This window comes from Myxine glutinosa, chromosome 11 (assembly GCF_964187855.1).
Source record: "Myxine glutinosa chromosome 11, kmMyxGlut1.1, whole genome shotgun sequence".
NCBI lineage: Eukaryota > Metazoa > Chordata > Myxini > Myxiniformes > Myxinidae > Myxine > Myxine glutinosa.
In genome coordinates this window covers 109,477,423-109,496,611 of record NC_136271.1, presented here as the reverse complement: position 1 = coordinate 109,496,611, position 19,189 = coordinate 109,477,423, and the positions used below count along the sequence as shown (strand labels likewise).

Sequence of the window (19,189 nt, the reverse complement as noted above, 5' to 3'; positions counted from 1 at the left end):
TCGTCCAGTCCGAGCGCACACTCCGGTGTTGGCGGGAGGAAGGCCGCAATCCACTCAGTTCCACGCGCCGCTAGGCCTCACCGGCGTCTCGCCCACTTTGGCCTCGTCAGGTTACAAATCTTGCCAAGCAGCGCTCGTCCACGCGTCGTTTATGCCTGGCAAAACTGCCGCTCTCCGTCTGTAAAACTCGGCCAAAAAGAAGGCCAAAATATCGGTTCACGGTTCGTGGTGTCGCTTCTCCTCTGACGTCACCGGCCCCTCCCCTCGACCAATCCTTCGCAAGGTGGGCGTGGCCTCAGCCTGCCTGAGCAATGAGTGTTGCTTTGTGGTGATGTAACTGATGGTATCCCATCGGCAGTGCTCCGAACTGGCTTCCGGTGAGTTTTTTTATTAGTGGGGAATTAATTAGTGTGTTTGTGTGGTGCAACTAGTGGGCCTATCTAATGTTTATGGTGTGTTGCCATAAGGGACAAAGGAATGATCACCAAGTCTGACAAACAGGGGAATTAGCTTAGTCCCTAATCTACCTATCACCGGATCATCCTCGTATGATCACAGGTACACCCTTAATCTGACAAACCGGGCTAACAGAACTTATTACATCAAGATTCCCTATCACGACAGACGAAGCATGATACCTATTCAGATCTACCTAAATCTATATGTGCCCCTCCCCCAAAATTCATAACAATACATTGTAATGCACATTGACTTCATTTCATGCCTGTTGATGGTATAAAAGCTGTCAGGACAGCATTAGATGTTTTTGGTCTTTTGGTTTCCATACTTTGTTTGCCATTTTGCACGTATAGCTCATGACACCTTTGGAGCTTAACAGTGAGTGGGAAGTCTACCTTGATGAGGCTTAAGAGGAGCTGAAACACCTAGCGGTGATACTCGCTGCTCTTCCAGATACCAAACAACAAACGCACTGAAGAGTGCCACTCCTGCCATTGTTTAAACACGAAAGGAGATATCACAAGGAACTGCTCCAACATTCCAATGGCCCTTGTGCAATCAACAACAACAACATGCATTTTAAGGCCATTTTCCCTGCTAGAGCGGGGGTTAGCCTTGCGGTCCCCATGACAATCTTCTCCATTTTGCCCTATTTTCTGCATCTCTCCTTGTTAACCCCCTTGCCCGCATTTCTTCTTCCACCATCTTTAACCAAGTCTTTCTCGGTCTTCCCCGTCCTCTACTTCCTTCTACATTCATTTCCATCACTCTTCTCAACCAGTCACTTTCATCCTTCCTCAACACATGACCAAACCATCTCAACCTGTTCCTCTTCACAGCATCAATCACAGGCAATATTCCCATCATCTTTCGCAATTCATCATTTGTCTTCCTCTCTCTCAACGATACTCCGCACATCCATCGAACCATTCGCATTTCCACCCTTTCCAGCCTTCGTTGCTGCTCTACGTTCATCACCCATGTCTCGCTCCCATAAATCATAACACTTCTCACACATGCAGCATACACCTTTCCCTTCAGCTTCAGCGACACTCTCCTCCTCATCAGCACGCCACTCAGTTCCCGAAACTTCTTCCATGCACATCTCACTCGAGCAACCGTTGCCGAGTCTGATCCACCTTCTCCATTCAGCATGTCTCCGAGGTAGCAAAATGTTTTCACACCTTCCAGCTTCACGCTGTCTCCAAGATCCAACTCAACATTTCCTCCATCTGCAGCTCCCTCTGTGCACACCTTACATTCGAATGTAGCTGCCACACTGGTAAATGACCCTCTCAGACCACTACATTTTTGATGAACCCACTCAGCGCACATTGTACATTGAATGGAGTTCACTCCGACACCCTTCCTGCACACAGCACACGGCCACTTCCCAGTTCTTTCCACCTCACCACATGCTTTACCACTTGCCATCACCTTCGTCTTTCCGATATTCACCTTCAGACCTTTTGTCTCCATACATTCCTTCCACTTGTTCATCTTTTCCTTCAGTCCATCCATACTTTCCGCAATCAACACCAGATCATCTGCATACAACAACTCCCACGGTAAACCCTCCTTTACGTTCTGAGCCAGCACCTCCATCACAGCTACAAATAGTAGTGGACTTAGTACCGACCCCTGATGCACTCCCACCTTCACCTCAAACTCACCACTGTTCCCGTCCTTCGTCCTTACAGCTGTGCGCGCTCTTTTGTACATTTCCTTGTGTAATTGCCTTGTGCAATCAATGGATGAAATGAACAGGACATTGATTGAGGTATGCTAACCTCTGTGGGAAGCACGGGGAAGCTGTCGCTTTGGACGTTAACCCTTCGTCAGAGCAAAGGAGCAACGGAGGGTTAACACTTGAAGCATCAGCCTCCCCTTGCTTCTCATGGTGATTTCATCCATTATTCTTCCGACGCAGATCAACACTAGCCTTCACCACCTTGATGAGTTCTTCATCAAGCAATATAATGTTGGGTTTGTTGTTTCAAATTGATACATTTCAGTTCTTGCTTTGCCTTCCTGTATTTGGCAGTGTGTTTGAACTAACTAATGGGCCTTCAGAGACATAACAGGCCCCATGTGTTGACCTTTCGTCTCAGCTAGTGACAGCTCAAGTTGGCACCCTTCAGGAATATTGGTCAGAGGCAAAGTATGATTAATTTCACGGAGAAAAGTGAGAGAATGGCAATAGCTCGAAGTTGTGAGCAGGAATTTTGCAAAACCCATATGATCTACAAAAACCCTACAAAGGGCTATTGGATGTATGCTTTCACACCTATACTGGATTTTTTTTGGAACAATTAAAATGAGCCTAGGCATTACTTTAGTACTCACCTGTATTACCTGGCACTGGACAAGATGGTAATTGAGTATGATCCACAGTTTTTTAGTTTTAATAAATCGATTATGAGATCTGTACCTCTTCCTCATCAACTTGTTTCCTTGACTTTGCCCCCTAAAACCACTGATATTATGATCGTTATGAAACTGTTGAACATCTCATCCTAGAACTTGGCTCAAAGAACACTTCAAAATTACTATGTGTGTGTGAGACATGTTCTAAATATCCTCGGCAAATAGCATTTCTTGCACTGCTTTGGGCTTTCGAAGTTGTCCACCAAATTTTGTCTGAATCCGTCCATAACTTTTGAGATATCCTGTTATATATCGGTTTTGGCCCTATCTCCCAATGGTGAAGAATCACTTGAAAAAATATCTGATCCGGATTCGGATCTTTACCAAAATTGAATCAATTCTTCCATGTCACACACCTAACTTATCCACCAAATTTCGTCTGCATCTGTCTACAACATCTTGAGATATCCTACTATATATCGTGTTTGACTCTATCACTCAATGGTGAAGAATCACTTGAAAAATATCTGATCCAGATTTGGATCTTCACCAAAATTTAATCAATTCTTCCTTATCACACACACAACCTGTCCACCAAATTTCGTCTGAAAATGTCCACAACTTATTGAGATGTCGTGTTCACAGACAAACAAACAGACCAACAAACAGACAAACAGCCAGGGGTGAAAACATAACCTCCGCCTAACTTCGGTGGCAGAGGTAATTAGTCCTTTTTATCCATAATTTTCACAAAACAAAAGCAACGGCAACATGAAAAGGATCAAACTCCTCTATCTCATGGCATCCATCTTTCTTCATTTCTGCTTGTTCTCAGGATTTTCTATTGAGGGTCCATCGCAGGCACATATCGAGTGTGACGACCAAGGTGATGGATCTTGCGATGTCCGATACTGGCCCACGGAGCCTGGAGCATACGCTGTGCATGTGCTTTGTGATGATGAAGACATAGAGCACAGTCCTTTCATGGCTTACATCCTGCCTGTTTCACAGGATTGCTTCCCAGACAAGGTCAGTGGAACAGAGACCCAAATCCTCGTTATATTTCCAACACAATACATCCTCCTCCACAATACCTCTTCTGTCATATTTTTGTGACCACTGTGTCTGCCCCCTACCCTTTGAACTGTCTGATTTGGTTAGACATACCAGGCGCTAAAGGTCCCACCAGCATAGCTTTCCAGGTCAGTGGGACTCACAAACCTTCCCACAACTTCAAAGTGGTAGTCACATTGGGAAGGAATATTAAATGAGGTATCTTACATGGACAGTAGATTTCAAGCTATTCCTTGGTCTTGGACACTTGTTCCAGCTGAGTGGAAACATGAATACATCTTTAGGACATGTAGTCTGGCAGCTAAGCTAAATATAGCATAACAATTGTGCATTTTGTGAGGAAAGCACCAAATTTGGCACACTAGTAGACTATCATATTATGAAAACATCTGGATATTGGGCCATCTCAGATTCAGAGATTTGATTTTTGCAAGATTTGCAGATTTTGCAGATTTGCAAGCTGAGATTGCAACGCCAGGGACGGCCGACTCCTTCCTGCGAGCTGCCCACGTCACCCGCACAAGAAGAGCTCATCAAATCACTGCGGCGGCACTGCACATCCTGCAACACCGTGCGTATGAACGCCACTGTATGACATATGCTGATGATGCAGAAGACCTGCCTAAGTTCGAAGACTGGTGTCACCAGAGAGGAGAAGACATTCCCAACTTTCAGTACTGGGCAACTGTGCTGGAACTAGAGATGTTGGTACTGGTCTACGTGCGTTCTCTGCGGCAGGCTTCATTCACGACGTACCTCGATGCCCTGACGGAACTGGTCCCATGGTTCCATGCCTTAGACCACACACACTATGCCAGGTGGGTCTCTGTTCACTGGAGGGGCATGGTTGCACTCCCAATGAAGCACCCAGATGTAGCCAGAGAATTCAGGGCTGGCAACTTCACTGTACAGAAGACGAAGAAGGTGTTCTCTTCGATCCCAATCGAATCGAAATCTTGCAAAAATCAAATCTCTGAATCTGAGATGGCCCAATATCCAGATATTTTCATAATATGATAGTCTACTAGTGTGCTAAATTTGGTGCTTTCCTCACAAAATGCACAATTGTTATGCTAAGTTGCCCCACTAATGCAAATAGTCAGTGCAGGATGTCTTTATTGATAAGTATTGTTATGCTGTCTGTTGTTGTAAATTAAGTCCAATGTGACCCCACAGGAAGGAATAATAAATATCTTGTGATCTAATTTGAACAGCAACATGTAAGAAATTGTTCAACAATTATATGTACTGTACTTCAATATCGAAGATATAAAAAATTACTTCAAATAATGCTTTTATTCAACAACATATAGCAAAAAACATCGGGACAATACCCCTGGCACTCACCTGGTAGAATAAGCAGAATACTGGATCCACTTTGACCCCGGTAAAGCCCCTTAGACCACGTTTTTTTTTATGCCACGAACAAACTTTAGTCACAACACAACAAATATAATTTCTGCCAAGTTTGGTCACAATCCCTTCAGCGGTTTCGGATAAGAAGTTGCAAGTGCACTATCTGTGACAGCAACACACTATAGCATTCACTGAGACCAACTTGCTGTAAAAAAAAAAAAAATCCACAGTCTTGTATCAGGGGATTGAATACTGATGTAAATGAGATATTTCTGTATTTCATTTTTTATTATTTTAGCAATAATTCTAAAAAAGGAAATTCCATTCTGAAATTATGGGGTATTTTGTGTAGATTGTTTATTGACAAATACTCTCAATTTAATCCACTTTAAATTCGGGCTGCAACACAACAAAATGTGAAAAAAAGTTAAGGTGTGTGAATACTTTCTGAAGACAATGTGTATATACTGTATATACAGTCACGTGAAAAAGTAAGTACACCCCATGTAAAGTTTTGACTTTTTCAACATATTGCAACATACAGCTATTTGATCTTCATTTCAACAATATTGATAGATAAAGGTGATATAATATAACAAATATCATGAAACATTTACATTTTGTAGTCCATTGCATAATTTAAACTAGAATCCGGGCACTCGGTAGAGCGCATACCTTCGCCGCAGCTACTGTTCTGTACTTGGCATGGGAGTGTATGCGATGTGAAACTTTATGTGAAATGCGATCGATTTTTAAAAATCAGAATTTGAGCAAATCTGTTTCATTCGTCTGTTAATATGCCTCCCCGATTGACAAATCTGCAATTTGAATTTCATTTGAGGTTGAAATGATTGCGGGAGATCGCGTTATAGTGATGACGTCTTGGATGGACATCCTCTTCTTCAGTCGCTCATAACTTTGAGTGAAATACGATCGAGTTAAAAATAGTCAGAATTTGAGCAAATCTGTTTCATTCGTTTGTTAATATGCCTCATCTCTTGACAAATCTGCAATTATAATTTTTTTTGAGGTTGAAATGATCGCGGGAGATTGCGTTATAGTGATGACGTCCTGGATGGACATCTTCTTCTTCAGTCGCGCATAACTTTGAGTGAAATACGATCGAGTTAAAAATAGTCAGAATTTGAGCAAATCTGTTTCATTCGTTTGTTAATATGCCTCATCTATTGTCAAATCTGCAATTATAATTTTTTTTGAGGTTGAAATGATCGCGGGAGATCGCGTTATAGTGATGACGTCCTGGATGGACACCTTCTTCTTCAGTCGCTCATAACTTTGAGTGAAATACGATCGAGTTAAAAATAGTCAGAATTTGAGCAAATCTGTTTCCCAAAATCTAATCAAATGTGTCCCGTATAATAACCAATCATCCCACCAAATTTCATGCAATTCGGTTGAATACTTTTTGAGTTATGCGATTAACATACACACACACAGACATACAAATAAATACACAGCGATCAAAACATAACCTTCCGCTTTTGCGAAGGTAAACATAACCTTCCGCTTTTGCGAAGGTAATAAACATCAATGCAAATTCCGCATGTGGAAAAAGTAAGTACACCCTTGGCTCTAATAGGTGGTATTGCCCCCTTTGGCAGAAACAACCTCAAGTAGGCGTTTCTTATAACTGTCGACCAGTCTCTCACATCGACTGGAAGAAATTTTTGCCCACTCCTCCATGCAGAATTCTTTCAGCTGTGCGATGTTTGAGGGGTTTCTTGCATGCACAGCTTGTTTCAAATCCCCCCACAACATCTCGATGGGATTTAGATCCGGGCTTTGACTTGGCCATTCCAGAACCCTCCATTTCTTTCTTTTCAGCTATTCCTTGGTGGATTTACTGGTATGTTTAGGGTCATTGTCATGTTGCAAGGTCCACCTTCGGTTGAGCTTCAACTTTCCGAAAGATGGCCTCACATTATCCTCAAGCACCCTCTGGTACAATGAAGAATTCATAGTGGATTCTATGATGGTGATCTGCCCAGACCCTGATGCAGCAAAGCTGCCCCAAACCATAATATTTCCACCACCATGCTTTACAGTTGGTATCAGGTTCTTGTGGTCAAATGCTGTCTTTGGTTTTCGCCAAACATGTCTTCTGGTACTGTGGCCAAATAGCTCTACCTTTGACTCATCTGTCCAGAGCACATTGTTCCAGAAGTGCTGGTCTTTGCCTAGGTGTTCATTGGCAAACTTCAGTCTTGCCCTGATGTTCTTTCAGGACAGCAAAGGTTTCCTCCTGGCACACCTCCCATGTAGATCAAATTTGTGCAGCCTCTTTCTAATGGTAGACTCATGCACTTTGACATCAACAGTGGCAAGAGCTACCTGTAGGTCCCGTGATGACATTCTGGGGTTCTTAGAGACTTCTTTCAGCATCTTGCGGTCTGCTCTCGGGCTGAACTTGCTGGGGCGGCCTGGCCTGAACAAGTTGGCAGTTCTTTGGAATCTTCTCCACTTGTAGATGATCTTCCGGACAGTCGAATGATTGATTTCAAATTGTTTGGAGATCTTTTTAAATCCCTTTCCAGACTCGTAGGCATCTATAACCTTCTTTCTGAAGGCCTTAGAGAGCTCTTTTGATCTAGGCATGGTGACGCCGCACACTTCAACAACAAAGAGCAAACCAAACTAAATGTCTGAGGTTTAAATAAGACAGGTTCCTCCAAGATCCTCTCTTACGATGTTCTAATCATTTGCACAAGAACTGGTGCACCTGATTCTAATTTTAGGTATTTGAAGTAGTGATAAATGTAGGGGTGTACTTACTTTTTCCACATGCGAAATTTGCAGTTTGTTTATTTGTAAAATTGCATGTTTATTTAAATTATACAATTGACTACAAAATGTAAATGTTTCATGATATTTGTTATATTATATCACCTTTATCTATCAATATTGTTGAAATGAAGATCAAATAGCTGTATGTTGAAATCTGTTGAAAAAGTCAAAACTTTACATGGGGTGTACTTACTTTTTCACGTGACTAAGTGTGGAAATTTTCTGAGGAGATTCGGTTGGCTCAATAGCGCAGTGGGCTGTCACCGCGTAAGTGATAGAGGTCCCTGGTTCGAGTCGCGGGTTGAGTCAGAATTTTTCACACTAGCCCCATGCAGGAATATAATTCCTGTTTATGAAAAATTATATATAATTATATATATATATACATACATACCATAAAGCAAGCAAGCAATAAAAAGAAGGACCAAACTATAGCTTTGGAGCAGCCAGATGGTAGCACTTGTCATGTCAAACGGACAGATGCTGCTTTCAGGAACCCACCTACATAGAGTCAGGGAAAGTTCAAAACCATTGGTGGCAAAAGCAAAAATCACCATGAAGCTGATGAGACCATAGGAGGGAACATAGACAGTAGGGCGACAAAAGAGATACGTGAGCAAAGTCAACCCCTTAGTTTATCATGAAATTTATTTACACTGCTCTGTGTTTTATAAACAAAAGTTGTCAAATTTTAACTTCCCTCATAAATGTCACACCACATATCCGTATGTAGATATCTCAGTTTAATCAAAGGCGTGTGCTCAATGTCACATGCATGTTTCATAACCAAACATGGTCAACAGATCACTGCATACCTAGAAATTAGGAGGAAATTCACTCAAGATGTGTTTTCTATTTACTCTTTGCATTTCTTATACAATGATATAATTTTTTTAAATCCAATAAAGATCAGACCTCGTATCAGTTTTTCAAATCCGACTTTTGTTTCACCTTGATTTGTGTACAAATTGTACAATTCTGTCCCCAATAATATTGTGGCCTTCAGAACCTCAAATGAACCTCAAATGGGTCCAAGACCTTTTATTGTTAGAATGAACGCTTTTTTCCCCAGTGCTGAAATTAAGTTGAAGGGAACATTGGGATTGTATTAATTTGACATATAATGGTGGCATGGTGTCATTTCCAGGTACAAGCGTTTGGTGAAGGCATTGAGACAAATTCATGCATTGTGGAAATGCCTGCTCAGTTTACTGTGGATACTAAAGCAGCTGGAAAAGGACCTCTCAAGGTGTTCATGCAGGTACGCAGCTCACGCTATTCCAATTCCATCTTCAACATTACCAGTTCTCTTGTCGATCAAAAACCACTTCCTTGGATGATGTTACACACCACTTGCAAGACACCACTTGCAAAACACTGTTACACACCACTTGCAAGGTGTACGAAAAGCTTCATGAAGAAATTTCCAAGAACATACCAATTTACTAACTTACCTGATTATGTGACTGTAAGCGCAGGAAAATCCTCTCCATGGCCTTTGTTTGAAAAAGGGGACAGGTATGCATGTACACTACTCACAATAAGTTAGGGATATTGGCAGGTTCTTCGGTGTGGTTGATTTTGTGTGTTAATTATGTTGAAAAAAGTTCTTATTCTATGGTTATTAATGAGTGTGAAAAAACACAGCATTCTTGATTTCAATACCCTAACCCCTATAAAAAAAAAATACACTCACTCCCACAATATCCCTAACTTATTGTGAGCAGTGTATTACTTGTGAAAGTGTGGTCTGTTATTACTTAGCAAAAAAAAAAAAAATTTTTGCAAGTATGTTGCTCACTCCGGTTTGTGTGTTTGTTTGTGTGTTTGTGTGTTTGTCTGTCCGCTCACTTATACTTGCCTACAGGTCACAATTTTAAACCGATCTTCACGAAACTTCAACAAATTGTAGAGTTCGTGGTCCTACAAAATCATATGTTTTTGAGATCAGCATAGGCCAAAAGGTAAACATAGGCCAAAGGTCAACCACTTTTTTCGAATTTCTAAAATCCTCAATTTTCATCCAATTGATTTGGAATTTGAATAGGATTTTCACATCAGCTAACTGAATTCAACCACAATTTTTTGAGATCAGCATAGGCCAAAAGGTCAACATGGGCCAAAGGTCAACAACAATTTCTAAAATCCTAAATTTTCATCCGATTCACTTGAAATTTGATTGGGATTTACATATCAGCTAACTAAATTCAACCACCATCTGTTTTTGAGATCAGCATTGGCAAAAAGGTCAACATAGACCAAAGGTCAACAACTATTTCAAATTTCTTAAATCCTCAATTTTCATCTGATTGATTTGGAATTTGAATGGGATTTTCATATCAGCCAACTGAATTTAACCACCAACTATTTTTGAGATTAACATGGGCCAAAAGGTCAACATAGGCCAAAGGTCAACCACTTTTTTCGAATTTCTAAAATCCTCAATTTTCATCAAATTGACTTGAAAGACTTGCTGCAGACAGACAGACAGACAGACAGACAGACACACACCCATGACGAATATAGTGGTCACTCTGTTTGACAACTCGTGAACCAAAAACATGGGTGTACGATAAAGCCTCATGAAGGTGAAGCCTCGGTCCACCCCTGTGAGTATATCTATTAATTTACATATTACTCGACCACGACTATATCTCATAATCACATGTACTAAGTAGAACGTCTCTCGGTGGAGCACATAACTCCGCCCGGCTGAACAGTTTACATTTTGTATCCCAATGATAGGCCAGATCTGGATTCGGACCTGAACCAAAATCGAATCAGCTTGTTCTTGTGGCCTAACCAACTCATCCACCAAGTTTAGTCATAACCCATCCACAATTTTTTGAAATATCATGGTGTACATTGTTTTTTGGCCCCATCTCTCAATGGTGAAGAATCACTTAATGAATTATAGTATCTGGATGTGGATGCATATTGTTGCGGATATGGGATTTGGCCTCCATCCATATCCGCTTGTAAATATTCCCCTATTTCCCCAATACTCCCCAACTATCCCCAATCCCCCATTCCCTAGTCCCATTGTCTGTAAACAACACTCTGTAGAACCGACCTTCCCCTTTTTCCCCCATTAAATGTCGTGCCCAGGTTCACCGCATCTCACGTAGACAACTATAGGACATCTTGCTAGTTATTCTTAGTCTATGTCAGTTAAGGACTCGTTTCCATTAATTCTGACTCTTCGTTGCACCAGAATGTGATTGTATGGCACCAGTAGTGAGTTTAGGACCTCCCAATACCTCCCCGCATCTCTTCCTCATGAAACTACAACAACAACAACAACTACAACAACAGAGGGGGGCGGCGCGGCAGCGGCGCGGGGAGTGCGCGTCCTCACTCCGGCTTGGTTAGCCGCCATTGACCACGTGCTCCGACGGGGTTACCACACAGGGGCTGACTGTCAGCTCCTCGTCAAGGGCGGAGCCCGGTAACCCCCCCGCACCCAATAAGAAGCGGCGGGCCGATTCCATCTGGGGCGGAGCTAACGAGCCGAGGGCGTGTCACTCCCCGCTGGATATACGCAGCGACTTACCGGAGGTGACGTGAGATGCGCCCCCAGCTTGGAGAAAGAACGTCACCTTCTAGCGCTGAGAGAGACCTCCCGCATCTCTGGACCGGACCGGGTCGATTCTGCCCCTGAGCCAAGGTGCACCTTGAGCCATCGATTCTGCCCTTCCTTGCCATCAATCCCTGTGTGAGTCAGTCTTGTCCCGTTTATCTGTGGTCTGTCGGGGCTAATATAAGACCGTGTTTAAGTGCCCACCTTCCTATGCTGTACCTCTTGTCCGTGTAATCTAAACGTTCTGCATACAAATATTATAACCTCCTCCGGAGGTCTTGAGAACTGTACCCCTGGTGTCTTGTCATTTAAACCCAGCCGTTGTGTCCTTTCCTTCATTGATTTAGCATAGCGCGATTCGGCCAACGTTCGAGTGGAATCGGGTAAACTGTGCAGACGCGGTCATACCAAACCGCTCGGTAAACTAACATCCAAAACCACGTCTGTAACATTTGGTGTCAGGAGTGGGATTCGATCCGGAGCGCGTTTCACGCGCTCGAAATTATAACGGCGAAATTTGATTGTGTTTTACAAAAAAAAAAAAAAAAAAAACCCGAATTTTGAAAGTCGCGCTATGGCAGACCAAGATGGCTGGGTTCCGGTAGAGGAGAGTGAGGCAGGGTCGATCCAGGACCAAAATGAGGGACAAGAGGAGAGCGAAGCAGTGAGGGTGGCAGGGTCGCAAAATAGCGTCGTCGCGCACGAGGTTACGGGCGCGCAAAATGGCGCCTCGCACATGGCCACGGCGTCCACGCCCGCGACCGTAGTAGCGCCACCGGTGGATTTGAACCTTTTTTTAATGCAAATGAAGGCCCTTATGGACAAGAATAATGAAGAAATGGAAAACAGAATGATGGGGGCCCTTATGGGCCAAATGGGGGTAATGAGGGACGAAGCGAGGGGTACCGGTGAGGGGTTAGACAACGGGATAAAAGAGGTGAGAAATGGGTTAATGGGGGTAGAAAATAGAATGGCTGCCCAGGAGAATCAGATAGAGGGAGTGAGAAATGGGTTAGAGGGGTTAGAAAACAGAATGGAAGGCAAATTGAGGGACATGAGGGACCAAGCGGAAAGGGAAGTTAAACAAATGGGGCAGCAGATAGAGGGGGTTAGAATGGGGGTAGAAACCAAACTGGATGCTCACAGGGAGGAAATGGAGCAGATGAGGGTGGCATCTGGGCAGGAGATGCAAGTGATGGGAGAGGAGATCAGAAGAGGAGTGAGTGAGGAGGTCGGAGGAGTGCGCGAGGAGGTGAGGCACTGTAAGGAGCGCATGGAGAAGGAGGTGAGAAAGGGGACTGTAAAGTTACAAGGGGGCATAGAGGACCTGACGCAGGAAGTAGAACAACTGACAGAGGGACAAAAAGAACTAACGGACCAGGTAAAGAAGAACACAGCGGTAATAGTAGGGTTAAAAGCGACACAAAATGACCTAAAAAATGACTTGGTAGCGACGAAGAGGGAATGTCAGATGGTACGTGAGGGACTGACAACGAGGTTGGACGAGGTGATAGAGGTAATGGAGACGAAGGACCGGCAGGTGAGGACGCACATGGAAACGGTCAAGGTAGCCTTAGAGGACGAGCTTGAGGAGACGTACCGGGACATAAAAGAGGTGAAGCAGAAATTAGAAGAAGTGGAAGAAGGGGTGAGCGAAATTAAGAAGCGACGGAGAGAGGATAAGAAAGAGATAAAGGAGGAAGTAAAAGAATTGGTCCAAAGTCTGTGTTCGGATCGTGATGATGTGCTCATTAACCGGATGAGGGATTCGCAGGTGATGGAGCAAAAAGCGAAGAGGAAGAGGACCCGGTGTAAGTGGTGACCAATATGGTCGTGCGTATGATGCGCCAGGTGATTTAAGAAGCTTGGGGGTCGAGATGGACCCGGGTGTTTGTGAGAGGCCGTTGGTGAAGTGTGCGACAGGTCTGGTGTGCGAAAAAGGAGGTGTGCGAGAAAGTCCGACTCTGGGGTGTGTGAGGAAAAAGTGCGTGCCAAGGAGTGAGGGTGCTGGCGAGAGTGAGTCGGTCGTAGCGCGTGTGCGAGGGAGCACATGGAAGCGCGGTGTGGTGAGTGTTACAGAGGGTGTGACAGGAGAGTGTGCGCAAGAGTGTGCGCGAGAAAGGTGTGTAACGGACAGGTGCATGAGGAAAGAGTGCGCTGTCGGGAGTAAGGGTGAGTGCGTTGTCAAGAGTGGAGGTGAGAGTAGTAAGAGTGACACGGAGCGTGAGTTGGTTGTGACAGGTGAGAAAGGAAGCACACCTGGAATGGTAGAGCGTGTGTGGGGATGCACGCTGGAATTGGTAGTGAGGCACGTGGTTGGGTGTGCGAGTGAGAGCACACCTGTGATTGTCACAGAGGAGGTGACCGAGGAGGGGGCGCGAAGAGGTGTGTTGGTGAGGTGTGCGAGCGACGAATGTGTGCCAAGGTGTTCGGTGGTCAGGTGTGTGACCAAGTCTGTGAGTGGAATGAGAGTACCTGGGTGTGTAAGGAAAGGTACGAGGAGCATGGAGACGGCTGGATGTGTGAGCAAGGAACGGGCTGCGGGGTGTAAGCATGCAGGTGAAGCATCGACGTTAAACGGAGCAGCGGTTAGGTCGACTTTTAGCCGAATCGGGCCCTCGGTGCGTGCCGGGCCTCGCTTTGAACGGCCGCGTCCGTGCTCCACTAGGCGGAGCGGGCAGCTGGATAGGAAGGGTCGTCATGGCGACCACTTTTTGTTGAGGCATTCCGGCAGGTCGAGATCGGGCCATGGGATGGCTCCGTGCCGAGATGGTGCATGGGATCTCGGCCCGGGTAAACCTCCTTCCCTGCACCGAATGCGGGACGTATCCAGCCGCTGGCACCAAACAACCCGCATTCATTGCTCGGCTTTACGAAGCCGGGCTTTGGACAGGAATTGGCGCACCGAGAGGCGACGGAGCACCGTTAGGTGAGTAGACTGTGTGATGAGGTTAGTGTTTTGGACCCAAAATTAGAGAAAAACAAAATTTGATGATTGGCAAAGGATTGGCAGTAATGATTGGCAGATGATGGGCAGTGATTGGCAAATTTTTGATTTGTTGAAATTTGATGTGCAAAATTGGTAGGGAGCGATGAGCCCGGTGGGTAAGGGTGGCATCCCTGCCACCCTTCCCATAATGGGGCAAATGCGCAATAGTTTATGGGGTGTATGGCAGTGGAAACTAGCCCGGGTGGGTTAGGTTATATTGATAGGGACTAGAGATGACATTAGGTAACGTTAAGGTTAGTTAGTGACTGATACCTGTAGTGGGGACGCAGGTAGATTAGTGTGGATGATAATGACGTGGGAGCGCAATAGTTTAAAGGGACGACTGGGAAGCACAAGTTTCAGAGGGGAGTAGTTAGATGAGATGATGCTGTGTGAGAGTTGGACAGGTGTGTGGAGCAGTGGATGAGTAGTGAGTGTTGTGGATCAGCGCGAATGCGCTTGGGGAGAGAAGGGTGCAGGCGGCACCAAGAGTGAGAGCACAGGTGTGCAAGTGCAGGTGTGTGGAGTACATGGAGTAAGTGGTACGGAGTGGTGTGCATGGTGCGAAGGTGTGGATGGGGGAAGAGTGGACCCCTTTCACGAGTACCCGGGTCGGGTAGTGTAAGTGTTAGGTAGAGGGTATAGGTAAATTGTGGTTGGATATTGGCATTTGTGGTGCGGTTGCAGAATGGTATTGTGGATGGGTGCATTAGTGTTGTGGAAATGGCTGGGCGTGTAGCCTGTTAGTGTGTGTAGTTGGTTTGGGCACTCCACCACTGTGAGGATGTCGGCCAGGTGAGGCCGCAGGTGGGCTCTGGGAGCCGGTAGAGTTGTGGATGGGGCCCGAGGATCCGGAGGACGGACCCGGGTAGCCCAGTGCCAGAGAGGGCACCGAGTGGGGAGAGCGCCAGAGGGCCTTCCCCAAGTAGTTAGGTTAGAGTAAGGAGCAGGTAAGCTCGGAGGCAACTGCAGTGGTGGAGGTGTGCAGGTGGGTAGACCTGCTGGGAGAGCTACACGTCGCGGCCCAGAAATTGTGCGAGGGCACCGGGAGATGAATCGGGGGAGTGAGACCCCAAATTGAAAAGCACCACAGTTTGGTCAATGGGAATTGATTTTTCGAACCCATAGTGTAAGAGGGCCAATGGTTTGGCAGGAGAAAGACCCCGGGTAATGTAAAGTTGTTAAAGTCATTTAGGAAATAGTTAGGATTGATGAACCTGTCGCACCATACGCAGCCACTTACCTGTGGTGATGATGACTCCACACCTGTGTTTTCTTTGTTCTGTGTGCAGGAAATAAGAATCGCTGGGTGGATTGGTGAGACGCATCACGACGTGGATGAGACATTGGGGTGATTCCATCTCTCCCTCCTTAGGAGGGACTGATGATGAATTGGTGATGGCAAATTTTGATGTTGAGTTGGAGATGGCAAATTGTGATGAGAGTTGGAAATGGCAAATTTGATTGGTTAGGAGGGAGAGAAGACGAATTTGGTTTATGGGAGGAACGGGGAAGACAGTAGGGACGTTTGTTGATTTGTAAAGTAGATGTTTATGGGTAGTGTTGTGTTTTGTGGATACAGTAAGGGGTAAGGGAGGGGCAATGTAGGTTACCTGGTGGGGGAGGGGCGTACGGTAGGAACGTACCTGTCTCACCTGGTTCCCATGTGCCCCCAGTGTGCATTACCTTATATTGCGTGCACTTTTGCGCCCTTACCACCTTACTCACTTGTCTTGTTCTTTTGTCTCCCACCTCCGAGGATCTGGCTTTGGGGCAGAGAGAGAGGAGAGAGAGGTGCTGGCTCCGCAGTTGTGGGCCTGTACTTTCGCTGCTTGCTGCCTGGATCGATACACCATATGGACCGCAATGTTTGTGGCCACCCACAATGGACCGCAGTTCTTTTGCGGCCAAGCACCACCCGTGGATGGACCTATGGGTCAACGTGGCACCTATGCCATACAGGTGAACCACTAATAGTTGGCCCCTGACGGCCACAATTTAGAAATGGACGCGGTTGGCGCCTTTCTTTACTTTTGAAAGAAGCCAGAAGGCCAAGTGCACCACATGAAGGCAAGACCAGCGGCAGAACATCGGCCGGCTGCGACACCACCGGTGATTGTTGAACACTTTATTGGTGCACCGGATGGTGCTGACTGTGTGATGGGGTGGTGCTTTTGGTGCTTGGGAGGGGTGCTCTGCACATTATTAAAGGCCGTAAGGCCACAGAGCACTCGTGGGTTGGTGTATCGATGCTGGCATGCGTGCTCTCTCTATGCATAACATCTGCATGTGTTCCTCCAAAAACAGGTCCTGGATCGTAGTGTAAATATCAGTGTAGTCTTGTAAATAATGCTCCCTACCGGCTGTATGTTTAGTTTGAGAATTCTTTCCGCGATTCGGTTATCCTGTGGGTGTGTTTCTGTGAGGAGAAGGGTGCAACGTCGCAGGGGGACATATTTACTCATTTGTAAACATCTGTAAAACTGTCGCACTCAGGGTTGAGTTAATAGTAGAGGGAACTACATCTGAGTGCCACACTAACGTAGGTAAAGATTTATCGGGTCGGGACGCCCCGAGGTAGAGAAGGGTGCAATGTTGCGGATATGGGATTTGGCCTCCATACATATCCGCTTGTAAATATTCCCCTATTTCCCCAATACTCTCCAACTATCCCCAATCCCCCATTCCCTAGTCCCATTGTCTGTAAACAACACTCTGTAGACCCGACCTTCCCCTTTTCCCCCCATTAAATGTCGTGCCCAGGTTCACCACATCTCACGTAGACAACTATAGGACATCTTGCTAGTTATTCTTAGTCTATGTCAGTTAAGGACTCGTTTCCATTAATTCTGACTCTTCGTTGCACCAGAATGTGATTGTATGGCACCAGTAGTGAGTTTAGGACCTCCCAATACCTCCCCGCATCTCTTCCTCATGAAACTACAACAACAACAACAACTACAACAACAGAGGGGGGCGGCGCGGCAGCGGCGCGGGGAGTGCGCGTCCTCACTCCGGCTTGGTTAGCCGCCATTGACCACGTGCTCCAACGGGGTTACCACACAGGGGCTGACTGTCAGCTCCTCGTCAAGGGCGGAGCCCGGTAACCCCCCCGCACCCAATAAGAAGCGGCGGGCCGATTCCATCTGGGGCGGAGCTAACGAGCCGAGGGCGTGTCACTCCCCGCTGGATATACGCAGCGACTTACCGGAGGTGACGTAAGATGCGCCCCCAGCTTGGAGAAAGAACGTCACCTTCTAGCGCTGAGAGAGACCTCCCGCATCTCTGGACCGGACCGGGTCGATTCTGCCCCTGAGCCAAGGTGCACCTTGAGCCATCGATTCTGCCCTTCCTTGCCATCAATCCCTGTGTGAGTCAGTCTTGTCCCGTTTATCTGTGGTCTGTCGGGGCTAATATAAGACCGTGTTTAAGTGCCCACCTTCCTATGCTGTACCTCTTGTCCGTGTAATCTAAACGTTCTGCATACAAATATTATAACCTCCTCCGGAGGTCTTGAGAACTGTACCCCTGGTGTCGTGTCATTTAAACCCAGCCGTTGTGTCCTTTCCTTCATTGATTTAGCATAGCGCGATTCGGCCAACGTTCGAGTGGAATCGGGTAAACTGTGCAGACGCGGTCATACCAAACCGCTCGGTAAACTAACATCCAAAACCGCGTCTGTAACAATAGCTTCACCAATAACTATACAATACGTCCTTGTCAGACACTCAACCTGTCCACCAAGTTATGTCCGAATCCATCTATAATTTTTTGAGATGTGCTGTATTGTTTTTGGCTCTGTCTCTCAATGGTGAAGAATCACTTTTTTAAATCTCATCTCCAGATCTGCATCTTCACCAAACCTAACCAATTCGTCCTTGTCACATACCCAATTCACCCACCAATTTACGTCTGAATCCGTCCATAACCTTTTGAGATATCCTGCTCACAGACAAACAGACAAACGAATAGACAGGCAAACAGGAGTGAAAACATAACCTCCAACCACCTTTGTGGTGGATGTAATTACATGTACGTACTATTGCAATGTACCTTTTATCCTTTTAGACCCCGGATGACATTTCGACCCGGAAGACATTTTTGACCTTTTAATACCCTTTATACCCCTTAAGACCATTACACCTTCAGAGCCTTTAGACCGCTTTGATCGCTTGGCCCTTTCAACCCTTTCAACCCCTTAAGACTTTTTAGATCCCTTCAGACTCCTTTAGACCTTGTAAGACCATTTTAAACCTTGCAAGACCATTTTATACCCTTGGACTCATCGTCCTCATAAGACCCTATATACCCTAATTACTATTGGAACATACCCTTTAGTCCCCTTAAGATCCTTATAGACTCGCCATATAGATGCTTTGGACCTCTGCAACCTCTCAGATCCTTTATACCCTTTCGACTTGTAGACCATTCGACCCATTAAATCCCTTTAGACACCCACCACACAAGCATCTATTGATACGGAGCATCTCTCACATCTCTGTCTCACATCTATTGTCTTCTTTCAATATATAGACCATACTTTTTCAGCAAGTAATGTG

At 45.5% G+C, this 19,189-nt stretch overlaps 1 protein-coding gene across 2 annotated transcripts in view; it reads left to right on the top strand.

Moving 5' to 3' along the window:
* LOC137437004 (filamin-C) overlaps positions 1 to 19,189 on the top strand; it is a 280,189-nt gene that overhangs the window by 104,893 nt on the left and 156,107 nt on the right. For both annotated transcript variants that reach the window (XM_068131290.2, XM_068131289.2), the window contains exons 13-14: positions 3,662 to 3,855; positions 9,209 to 9,322. In XM_068131290.2, coding sequence (XP_067987391.2) covers positions 3,662 to 3,855; positions 9,209 to 9,322 — 308 coding nt within the window. The remainder of the gene's footprint in view (positions 1 to 3,661; positions 3,856 to 9,208; positions 9,323 to 19,189) is intronic.